Source organism: Phaseolus vulgaris, chromosome 8 (assembly GCF_051622355.1).
Source record: "Phaseolus vulgaris cultivar YP4 chromosome 8, ASM5162235v1, whole genome shotgun sequence".
NCBI classification, from domain to species: domain Eukaryota; kingdom Viridiplantae; phylum Streptophyta; class Magnoliopsida; order Fabales; family Fabaceae; genus Phaseolus; species Phaseolus vulgaris.
Window position 1 is genome coordinate 22,733,233 of NC_143505.1, and position 11,855 is coordinate 22,745,087.

The 11,855-nt window shown below is 32.3% G+C and overlaps 1 protein-coding gene across 1 annotated transcript; it reads left to right on the top strand.

The window, feature by feature from the left end:
• The first annotated feature begins 987 nt into the window (after positions 1-987).
• LOC137826663 (uncharacterized) lies at positions 988-3,303 on the top strand. The gene is made up of 4 exons (XM_068632731.2): positions 988-1,245; positions 1,354-1,566; positions 2,570-2,737; positions 2,895-3,303. Exons 1-4 carry the CDS (start codon positions 1,240-1,242, stop codon positions 2,946-2,948), a joined length of 441 nt encoding a protein of 146 aa, XP_068488832.1. The 5' UTR covers positions 988-1,239; the 3' UTR covers positions 2,949-3,303.
• Positions 3,304-11,855: the final 8,552 nt, after the last annotated feature.

Here is an 11,855-nt window from a genome sequence, read left to right on the forward strand (position 1 = left end):
TTAATATATAGTTATGATTGTCACCCACATTTAAAAAAAGCAAATGCAAAGAATCTTTGCAAATAAGCTCAGTTTTATAATGTTAATGCAGACTAAAGAACCAAAGTCAGTGTTTTTCCACAAAAGAAAAGTGAATATAAAATTTTAATGTTATTTTTCAAGGTAATGTTTTAATATGAGACAGAAACTGACATGCAGGTTATGTCCTCTCCTCATATTCCCCTTTCAAACATGTATATACAGACAAAAAGGAAAAAAATATAATTTATTCTTACCATATTAATAATATTAAAAATATTATTAGATTAATCATTGAAGGACTTTTGTCATAGTTTTTTATCTTTTAAATATTTTATTACTAAATTAACTTGAAAGGTTTTACTTGTCTTTACATTGCTTGAACATAACTGAGCAAAGTTTGAAGCATTTTCATTTATTTTTATCTCAATCGATCAAGTTTAATGTTATACTTAGTTCTTCCTCACCGTATTTTGTACACCTAAATTTGTCAGGAAAACTGAAAACAACATTAAGGTTCTTTTTTTAAATTGTTTTTCTTTTGAAATTTTTCATTTGCATTATTATATGAATAACATCAAAACAAAAACAAAAATTATCACAAATTTCATCTTTATCAATTTACTTATAAGATAAACATAAATATCATTAGAAGTAAACTCTTTTTTTATCAAACTGAGAATTACAACATATTTCTATTTAAACTTATGTTTATAAACTTTAAACTAAACTAAACATGTATAAAGTAATCCAGCAATTAAACTTTTACAATATACCAAAATGTTCATCAACTGAATAATAAAAGTAATGCAACAATGAAACTTTTACAATGGCAACATGAACTGAATAATGAAAATAATTACTGCAAGAGCCATCACAGTGAAAAAGTATATACCAATCACCTCAAAAAAAAGTTGTAAGAAAAGGGGAAGATAGAATTTAAAATGAATCATACCTCTCTGTCCCTCTGTCTCAAAACTGTGAAAATGAAATTACTTTATTTTCCTTTAGATCCCATACCTCATACCCCATAACTCCAAACTTTTGACCCTCTTTCTCTCTCTCTTTTTCTTTCTACCTCATCAAACACTGCCACAACCCACATGCACTCTTCTCTTTTAAAACCACTGCCAAACCCCCTTCACACAGACAACCAACATCACCCCATTTTCTAACCATTCTTTGAGACTCACTCTTCACTCACCACTTAGTTCGGTTGCAATGGAAGTAAGTCCTTTTGTTATGTCTTCAACACAATAGCATGTTTGGTTATGCTCTATGGTTTCTAATATTTATTTTTTGTTTCCTTTCTGGGGGTTTGTGAATGTGTAATAGGAAGGCTACTACAAGAAGAGCCAAGTGCCAGCATTTGGGAGTTGGGATTGGAACGATAACCTGCCTTTCACACAGTGCTTTGAGTCAGCGAGACAAGCTGGTTTGCTACGATGTAGCTACTCTGGGTCTGAGGATCGTGATCTTTATGTTACAGGGGATTTGTACGAGAACAATGTTGTCACACCAGCCATGATTGTTGTTCCTCGCAGAAGGGTATGTCTCACAAAACCTCACCCACTTCTTATCTCCACCTTTTTCATTTGGAAAAAGAACTACTTCTACCACAACCATTATTTATAACTCCCTAATAGTATGTTTTTGGCTGTTAAAACAAGTCATCTAACAAAATTAAGAACTAAGTTTAGTCTCAAGATTCCAGAATTAAGGGTTTACTTTGTAGCTATTATTTTGTGGATTTCCATGCTTGTGATTGGGAGGGTATGTCAATAAAATTAGAGTTTAATTTCTAGAAGTATAAGATTTTTATTTAGTTATTATAAACTTAAAAAAAGTATTACAAATATAGTAATTTTCTGATGACTATGAAAAAATTATTGGTGAAAAAAATCATAGAATTTAGTGGATTTATATTTTATTTAATTAATTTCTTTTCTCTTGAATTTATATTTTGAATAAATTTTAATTAATAAAGTAGCTTGTTATTAACCCACCTTAATGTTTTTTTTAATACATGGGCTGTTTAATTATGCCAAGAAAAATTATAAAACTTGTTTTTTTTTATCTCAATTTAACTCTGTTTTCTTCCAACCCCTTTTCTCTTTTTACTGGTGTCCATTCTATTTAAGGATGCATAAACACAATCTCATTTTTAAAAGAAGTGCAGTGGCTGAAAAGAACGTGAAATTATCAAAGTACGTGGTCACGAAAACGAAATAACATGTACATCACAATCATACCTTTGGGGTTAGACATGAGTGTTTGAAAGCAATTTTGCCTTTTTCTCTGATTTCGAAATATTGAATGATTCCATGACCCACGCGTGGCAGAGCGTGAAGAATTGTTCACACCATCACTGGTAACAAGTAGTTTTTTTCTGGTGTGAACTAAAGATTAATGCAACAATAGACTCATAAAGTTGAAATTTTGATTAAAGTAGATAACTTTGGTAGATAAGAGTTCATGGGTAGAGAGACACGTAGGCTGAAAGATGACTTTATGTAAAGCATTTGCATTGTTTGTTTTTTTGACATTTCAGACAAAGGTGTTAGACCAACATGAAAAAGAAACAAAATTGAAGAATTGGATCAGTGATGTGGATAGTGAACCACCCAGCTCACCACCATTGGCAAGGCCAACTTCAAAGCCTGTTGATGAGGACTTGTACAAGATCTCACCAGGGCTTCTTTATGCCAAAGCTAAAAAGGTCCAAACCCAACACACCTTTTACTTTTTTCTAACTGGGATTTTTTCTTGGTCTAATTTTTGCCTACTTTCATTTTCCAAGTTTTCAACTCTTTGCATCTTTTGATAAAGTTTTGAGCACTTGCTAAGTGTGTTTCTTTCTCATTTCATTGGTGCAGAAGAGAGGGCTGTGTTTCTTTTCTAGTTGCTTGTTGCCAACTTGCATTGCTTGAAGCAGAGAGAAGGGTCCATGCCAATGTACATATACGTGAAATAGAGGAATAGATACTTCGATTGAACGATGCTCTGTGAAAGCAGCATATATTTTGAGCCCAGGAAGACTATTTTTATAGTCATGACATGGGATGATCATGTTGCCAATTTAGAGGGTGGTTTTTGGTTTCACTTTTGCTTTTGCTTTTGCTTTTGCTTTTAGTCTTTCATGTAATATGGTTGAGTTCTTGTTATGTCTAGAAACTGGATTTCAAAACTGTGTAAAGAATGAGAAGAAAAGAAGCTCTTAAAAAAACTTCATCTGTCCATATCAGCTAATTCTTATGCATATATATACCCTTTATCTTCACATAACAGCATATTTTGATATATAACTAAGGTGTGAAAGTTTTTCAGCTCCCGTTTTACACTGTTCATGTGTTTAGTTGAGAAATTTTAACCCAAATAGCAGACATGACAACAAAAATTCCCACTAGCATATTATGCCAATTATTTATACGGGATGACACGCTTTTTTAAGTCAGAATTCAGTTTTCAGTGAGTCGAAGGTTACATTTTGACCAAAAAAACCAGTTGAAATTCAACTTCCTGAAAACCGAATTTCAACATAGTTCTTTGTATTTTGCTTTTTTTTTTCTTTCTAAAAATAATAGAGGGATGAAAAATTATGAAAAAAGAAGATATTAATGGTATTAATGAATTTAATATTTCTTTTGAATAAAAGTATATAAATATGCTGGTTATTTTTTTAAAAAAAATTGAGAAATGCAAATATATTTAGTAATAATATTATAAGAAAAAAAGTAAGGAGTAAAAATTCATAGAAGTAGATTTAGTAAGAAACATTAATTTAGAAATAAGGTACAAAATAATAATTTTTTTAAGTAATTGATTTAAGAAGTAATTAATTGGAAGAATTTAAAAGTAGAAGAATTTTATTATTAAGAAATTTCAATATATTTAGAAGTAATTATGTAGGTTTTTTTAATGTAAAATTATAATGAGTAGGTGTTTCCTTATAAATAAAATTCCTATTTAAGAAATGTTAAAATTAAAAAATATAATTGTTTAAACGTTACAAATGAATGGATTAATTTTAATTTAATTAATTAAGTGAATATTGTATGCATTATTTAATATATTTTTTAAATATATTTTTTTTTCTCTTTTCTCCAAACTCATTCGTTAGGTCACAAAATACAAAGAGAAAAAAAAAAGAGAGCAGATAAGTAAAAAAAGACAACAAAACACATGACAAAATCCTATAATACAAGAGTGGAGAACCAAGCAAACTGCAAGACACATTTCCTCGTCAAAATGTTAGGGAATCAAATGCCAACTTATGCAAAGTTTATGAAAGAGCTCCTTACAAAGAAACTGAGATTTACAAAGAGGTCGTGGAGTTAGAGGTAGGGTGAAATGCAATAATTCAGAAATTATTGTCTTAAAAATTCAAAGATCTTGATACTTTCAATATTGTAGTCATTATTGGGACTCTTTCTGTGGGGAAAGCTTTACTTTATTTCGGAGCTTGCATCAATTTGATTTCTTTGTCCATGTTGAAAATAATAAGAGATTTGGAAGTCAAATCAACATAGATGACTTTACAATTAGCTAATAGATCAATGGAGTATCAATATGGTGTAGTTGAAGATGTTCTGGTTAGAATTGCCAAGTTTGTATTCCCAGTAAACTTTGTCGTAAAGGATATTGAAGTTCCTTTTATCCTAGGAAGGCCTTTCATGAAGACAACCAAGATAATTATTGATGTAGATGAAGGCAAGTTGAAGGTTAGAGTAAAAGATGATGAAGTCAACTTCAATGTATTTGAAGCAACACAACATCCCAAAGATAAACAACAACATCATGACAAACTCAAAGATCTTGATACCTTCAATATTCTAGTCACTATTGGGACTCTTCCTGTGGGAAAAGCTTTACTTTATTTTGGAGCTTGCATCAATTTGATTTCTTTGTCCATGTTGAAAAGAATAAAAGATTTGGAAGTTAGATCAACATAGATGACTTTACAATTACCTTATATGTAAATGGAGTATCCATATGGTGCAGTTGAAGATGTTCTGGTTAGAATTGTCAAGTTTGTATTCTCAGTAAACTTTGTCGTAAAGGATATTGAAGTTTTTTTATCTTAGGAAGGCCTTTCATGAAGACAACTAAGATAATTATTGATGTAGATGAAGGCAAGTTGAAGATTAGAGTAAAAGATGATGAAGTCAACTTCAATGTATTGGAAGCAACACAACACCCCAAAGATAAACAACAACATCATGACAACACAAAATTTTTACAACAATTTGTTTAATTCAAATTTAGTGTCTTGGGAAACACTAAATTAAATTTTAAGCAAGATTCACAATTAAAAATTTTAAATCGTTTATTCAAAAAATCAATTTATCAAAATTAATTTCAATAGATTGTTTTGTAGATTAACAAATTAATTTTGTAATCAAGAAATATTAATTACCTAGAAACAACTAATTGAAATTTTAAAACTTCTTCCAACATACAAAACAAACCAGCACAATCATCAATCATCAATCAATACAAGAAAAAGAATTTTACAGTTAATATGACAGATACAAATTTAAGAAAAACAATGAATGCTTTAATATAAAACAATTGATTGTATTAAGATCAATGCAATTTCATTAACCTGTTTATGTTTCAAACAATTTTGTTAATCAATAACTGATACAAATTACAACAAAATATATCAAGATTCGATGTAACAATCAATATCAATTTACCTCAGTAACTTAGTTATTACAAAAAACAAATACAAGTGTGCACAAATTAAAACAACATAATATTTTTTAAAACAATAGATTGATTATATCAAAATAGATTATTATGCAGACAATTCATAAAGCAGAATAAAGAACACAGAAAAACTTGAAGAATTTTATACTCGTTCACTCATATACAAAGCTACATCTAGTCTCACTTCACACCAAGATGGTTTTCACTAAAAGCAAAATTCTTTATAATAAAATACATCAAACTGTTTTTGAACACTACAAAAACCAAAACACACACTGCAACACCCTGTTACAGCATAACTATTCACCAAGAAACCTTATCTTGGATAACAATTCAATACAAAAATTCAACACAGTAAAGAATGAAAGGAATTAACCTGAATTGTGAAACAATAAACAATTGGATTCCTTAATTTCACAACAGCAGTGAAATATCTCTAGCTTCAACAAGATGATGGAAATTTTCTCCAAGAAACTTCAAAGATCTTTCAAAAAACAATTTCTCACAAAATCTTGATTCGCAAAAAAAATCTTTCTCAGATGTAAAAGTTGCAAGTGTATGAGTTACTTTTGTCTGATACAATGCAAACCCTTTTTATAGAATTTTAACAAAAATGGATTTATTAAAAGGGTGCATTTTATATGTAACATTAAAACATGGTTTTCAAAATATAAAACATATTTTAGAAAATGCTAATATTTTTAAGTATTTTCAATCAATTGATTTAACAAATAACAGATTGAAAAACTATAACTTTCCAAAAACAAATTAAAAATTAGTTGAAATATTTTATTTAACAAGTTAAAACCTTTGTACTTGGATTCATCATCATCTCTTAAAGCAAAAAGATAAATTGAAGACATAAGACTAAAAGACCAAACTCCCTAGACACATATGAGAGTTGTCAACACCCGATTTCATCTAGGTAAATAAAGTTTGTACTAAACAAAATTTACAAAAGCAAAAGAAAAAAATGAAAAAAAATCCTTACTTTTGCTTTTTGCACCCAGATTCCTTTCTCTTTTCATTTCTGATTTTTTCCCCTCAACCCATCTTCACTGTTTTTTTCCTGCTCAAACCCCTGTTTCACTTAGCACACATACCAGCGCATATCACTTATTAGACATCTTCTTACTGCACCTCTATGACTTCTTCTCCCAACCCCATACTAAAAGCACATTTAATATACCTTTCAGTAAAAATATTAAAAAATAAAAATAATATTTTAATCTACTTTTAACATTTAACCTAACTTCAATTTCACCTTCACCGTGCCTCTTCTTCTCTTTCCCTTCCAGCGGCACCGCACCACCCCCTTCCACTTCCAAGGTTTTTCTTTCTCTTCATCTCTCAAATTTCTCATCCTTTCTAAACCCCACATTCTCTATCACTCACACATCCATAAGTGCCCTCTTCACAGGCTAGTAAGTTTAATTTTACTGATTTTGCATTACTTTTGAAACCTGCGTTTGTGCTACTGTGTAATCCAATACTCACTTGTCTTATGTAATCCGTTGCTTTGTAATTATGCTGTTTTTTTCGTAATAGGCACCATATTATGTAATCCAGTACAGTTTAAAATGTAAAGTAATACCGGATTACGTAATCCAGTTTAGATATTTAAGTAATTTTGGATTACGTAATCCGATTTAGGTATTTAAGTAATTTTGGATTATGTAATCCGATTTAGGTTTACAACATGTTCTGAATTACATACTTCGGTATGTACATTGTCTACTTAGTGTTTCGGATTATGTAATCCGGTAGTGTTCTTACAAAGTTGCAATTTTTGTGTTTTTGCGTTTTTGTTATGCATTGAGTTTCCAACCCACTTGGGTAAAAATAATAATTTATATTATGTACACAAAATCATGATTATATTATTTATTATTTGTAAATAATTGAAATTCAAATTGTATTGTGGATAGATATGGCTAAAACTAGAGGTGGTGGATCTCAGGATCATGATCGCAAAAGACCGACGACATCCGTCCGTAGAAGAGACCGAGGTGGTGTCGAGGAAAGGATTGGTGATGATTTCATATTGATAATGACAATGAACTTGAATTACAGAATGATGACCAAGTAGACCAGGGAGAAGGGTTTCCTGGAGGACCTTCTGATATGTCTTTACTGGTAAATTTTGCTGACCATGTTGCTGTTAAGCTTTGGGAGGGTGAGGTAAGAACGAAAAAACCTTTAATTAAATTTTTTTTGTTAATTAAATTATTTAATTATATTTAATATATACAAATTTTATATTAGGACCGGGGAGAACTTAAATTGGTATCCCACGGTAGAAAATTACGTAAATTTGGGATGCCTCATGCTAATATTGAGCTACTTGTACAAAATTCTGGATTGTTTAGTTTGTGCAATATAAGTTATGAAGTGGGTGACAAGGGATTGATTTTAGCCTTTGTCGAAAGGTGGCATCGGGAGACAAACTTCATTCCGTATATATGAGGAATGTTACGCTCAGGAGGCTTGGGAGTGTGCTGCCAAGGCTTACTTGTTGCATCTGCTTGGATGCACTATTTTTGCAGATAAAAGTGCCACCTTTGTATCTGTATCGTACTTATTGTTATTCAGCAATCTACATATGTGTCATGGATATGCATGGGGAGCAGCAACACTTACATATCTATATGAGCAGTTGGGGGATGCATCTTATTTTAACATGAAGCAGTTGGCCAGTTATGCGACACTGGTTCAGGAATGAAACCATACAAATAATTAGCAATCACATGTTACATTCCATAATGTTTTGTATTAAATATTTTATAATTAATATGATTGAATTATGTAGGCATGGATTTATGAGCACTTCTCGGGCATGGAAGAAGGGATATTAATTCCTCATATGACGAGGTACACCCGCGGGTAGCACGGTATATTGTTGCCCATCAGATTTGCTCGGTTGGTGATGTGTAGGTGCAATTGGATGGGGTCACACACGATGACATCATCTGGACTCCGTATGAGGACCATAGATTGAGCAGGCCATTTGAGACCATTTATTTATTCTCGGGTCACTTGCGATTGGGCAGCTTATCACAGAGACATATGCCCGAGCGTGTTTTGTGTCAATTTGGGTATGAGTAGAGCATTCCACCATCACCGATGGTGGCTGAGGCTCCTAGTGCACATGTCATTGATCAAAGGTGGTTGCAGTTTGATCACCACGTGTTGACAGGTTTGAGAGTTGCTTCTAGTCCATCTGCATGTGTTCCTGAGTACATGTCTTGGTTTAGGACGGTATCACACCCACACATTCGCAAAGGTGAACTTGGAGATCGACCCAGTGTTGTACCATGTCGTCGCCTTCGTAGTCCAAATGTTGAGCAGGCAAGTCCTTCGTCTCAAGATGAGCGTACACAGGCGGTAAGTTTTTTTTATTGTTATGTGATTAAATAATATATTTGACAAGTTTAATTTATTTTTGAAATTGGTGTAGGGTATATTTAGGCGCATTGTCAGTATCCTTCAGTGCATGGTAGATTGTCGTCAGGTCACTGAAGGCACTAACGCATATGAGAGTACGGAGGCAGCGCTGCAGTTAGCCTGGAGCGTGACAGATGACGGGGCAGTCTACATGAGACGATCACGTAATGTTCGCGGACGTTGTTGATATTTTTTTTTTTACATGATTCTAATAATAGTAACTTTGTACGTGTATAATATGGTTTAATTAATTTATATTATAGTGTTTATTATTTCATTTTTATCTGACATAAATGCGAATAAATTATGAATCGGAATTGAAGTAATAAATTATGAATAAGAACTTAAGTAATAAATTATGCATCAGAAACCCACATAATAAATTATGTTTACATCAATCGTCTCCAAGGTTCACATATGTCGGGCTAATACTGATTAATTGGGTAAAAGATTGCATCCGAGCAATGTAATATGATGACCATAACCTTGCCTCTGGGTAACAATGTGTACACCATAAAATGTCAGCGGTAGGTATGGGACAATCATCAAGCAATTTTACCTGCACCCGAAATGGAAATTAGAAAACAAAGGAATATAAATAATGTGTTGAGCAATAACCTTACCTGCACAAAGTGTGAATCATACACATGACCAATACATAGTAATCGGTGTAGACTAGCATCGGTAGGGGGTGCAGTAAGCAATGGAAAAATAGTAATATTTTGTTTCAATGACAAACAAACTAAGATAATATTGTATCTGTTTGCTATTAAGTATTCCATATCCGTATTGTCATCCATTTTTCAACACTAGCCTGCAAAATGTAATAATGAAATTAGATTGCATACAAGTTCAATTAATCAATGCACATGACTCTTATGAATATGCACTTACCACTGACAACTCATCCACTAGTAAGGACCTCTTGATATCTTCTACTCGTTGATGACCACCTAACAATGTTGCATATTCTTCATGTCAATGAGATATTTCTTTGAATAAATCCATTCTGATGAGTGGCCATGACTCTTCACCCATCCTCAACAATGTGACAATAGCACGAAACCCACAATGTCCATCAGCTTTAACATCTATTACATCCAAAATATAAGGGTGACATTCAGATGAAATTGATCAAACATGGGAATTGCATTGGTGTTGGTCGTCACCTTAACCTTTCCCTTACGAGTCTCCAAAGATGATGAATTATCATTTACAAAATGAATGTGATCTACATGCTCAAAATATGAAGGGGTGCGCTTTGTCTCTTTTGGGATCCTTTTGTCTTAACTACATTAAGTGGTGCACATAATGTTGTCATGTCCGGATAGGCAATTTCACGCAACTTGTTTTTAATTGTCACTTTGCCACAAATATCAACCTCGTCGAATCGGGATAGAATCACATCCCATTCTTGTTGAATTGACAACCAAGATGATGAATCACATTCAGATAAACCTGAAAAACTTAGTCTCGTCCACATACATGAACTTCATTAAGTGGAATGACATCTATAACATACGTGGCTAACTGACAAGCACATGGTAATCTGTGAGTCTGTCTAAGTACACATCCACATTGTTCACTATCAAACCCCACATCATTGACCCGATCAAACTCTTCAGCAATGAGAATCAAAGCATGTTTAGATATAGAGCCAACCAACATTTTATACAATTGCACATTGAATGTGTGTCCTATCACATGTAGACTTATTTGAAAGGATGCCTTGATCTCGTTATGTTGAAGTATAATAACATGCTTGATAGCATCCCAACACGAGTACATGTCTCCTATGCTATTTTGTAATATTTGTTTCAAAGACCAATGAGTTGATTCAACCTTGTATAAGTATAAAACATAATAAAAAAATTACACGTTATACACGTTCTAAACAAAGTAAAGGCATTGATATACCTGTTTGATGTTGTATTTCCCAAATGCATTAACAAATTTGTCCAACACCTGACAAACTTTTCTTTGTGCGGAATAATCCAGGTGTTCTTCACATATTAAAAAAGTAATGGCCATAGTGAACAAATAGTTTCAAAATTTTTCACAAACTCATCAAATTTAGCAATCTCTGTACAATCAATGATAGTCTTCCATGAATCCATCACAACTTCCCAAGCCTGGACAGAATCTACCAACATTTTACACTCTGTTTTAACATTCTTATTGATGTGAAACCCACAAAGAAGATTTCTTGTTTTAGAAAACACAATATTGATGGCATTCATCAAAGCAAGATCTCTATCACAAACAATGACTTCAGGTCCCACATGCGATGTCAAAAGTGACCCTCTAAATTTTGTAGTGCCCATATGAAGTTCTTTTCTTTCTCGCTAGATAAGAATGCAAAACCAGTAAAAAAGAACAAACCTATACAAGTTACACCAACAATCTCAAGCAAAGGCAGTCGATATTTGTTTGTTTTGTAAGTTGTATTCATTAAGAATACAATGTTAAATGCATTCAAGAGTGTCACAGCATCAGGATGAGTCCAAAAAATATCACTAACAATATTGGAAGACTCATGACACATACTCCAGTGAAGATAGTTGTCACGGTCTAACAACATCATTAACTGTTGTAATTCAGTTCTTGGTCCTCTAACTGATCTCTTGTACTAGTATCTTGCATTGTATACTTGCTTTATTGTTGTCATATTATCCTCATTA

Coding starts and splice junctions, on each gene's coding strand:
- LOC137826663 (XM_068632731.2), top strand. Junction 1,567..2,569: donor TTGTTGTTCCTCGCAGAAGG/GTATGTCTCACA, acceptor TTGACATTTCAG/ACAAAGGTGTTAGACCAACA. Junction 2,738..2,894: donor TTTATGCCAAAGCTAAAAAG/GTCCAAACCCAA, acceptor TCATTGGTGCAG/AAGAGAGGGCTGTGTTTCTT.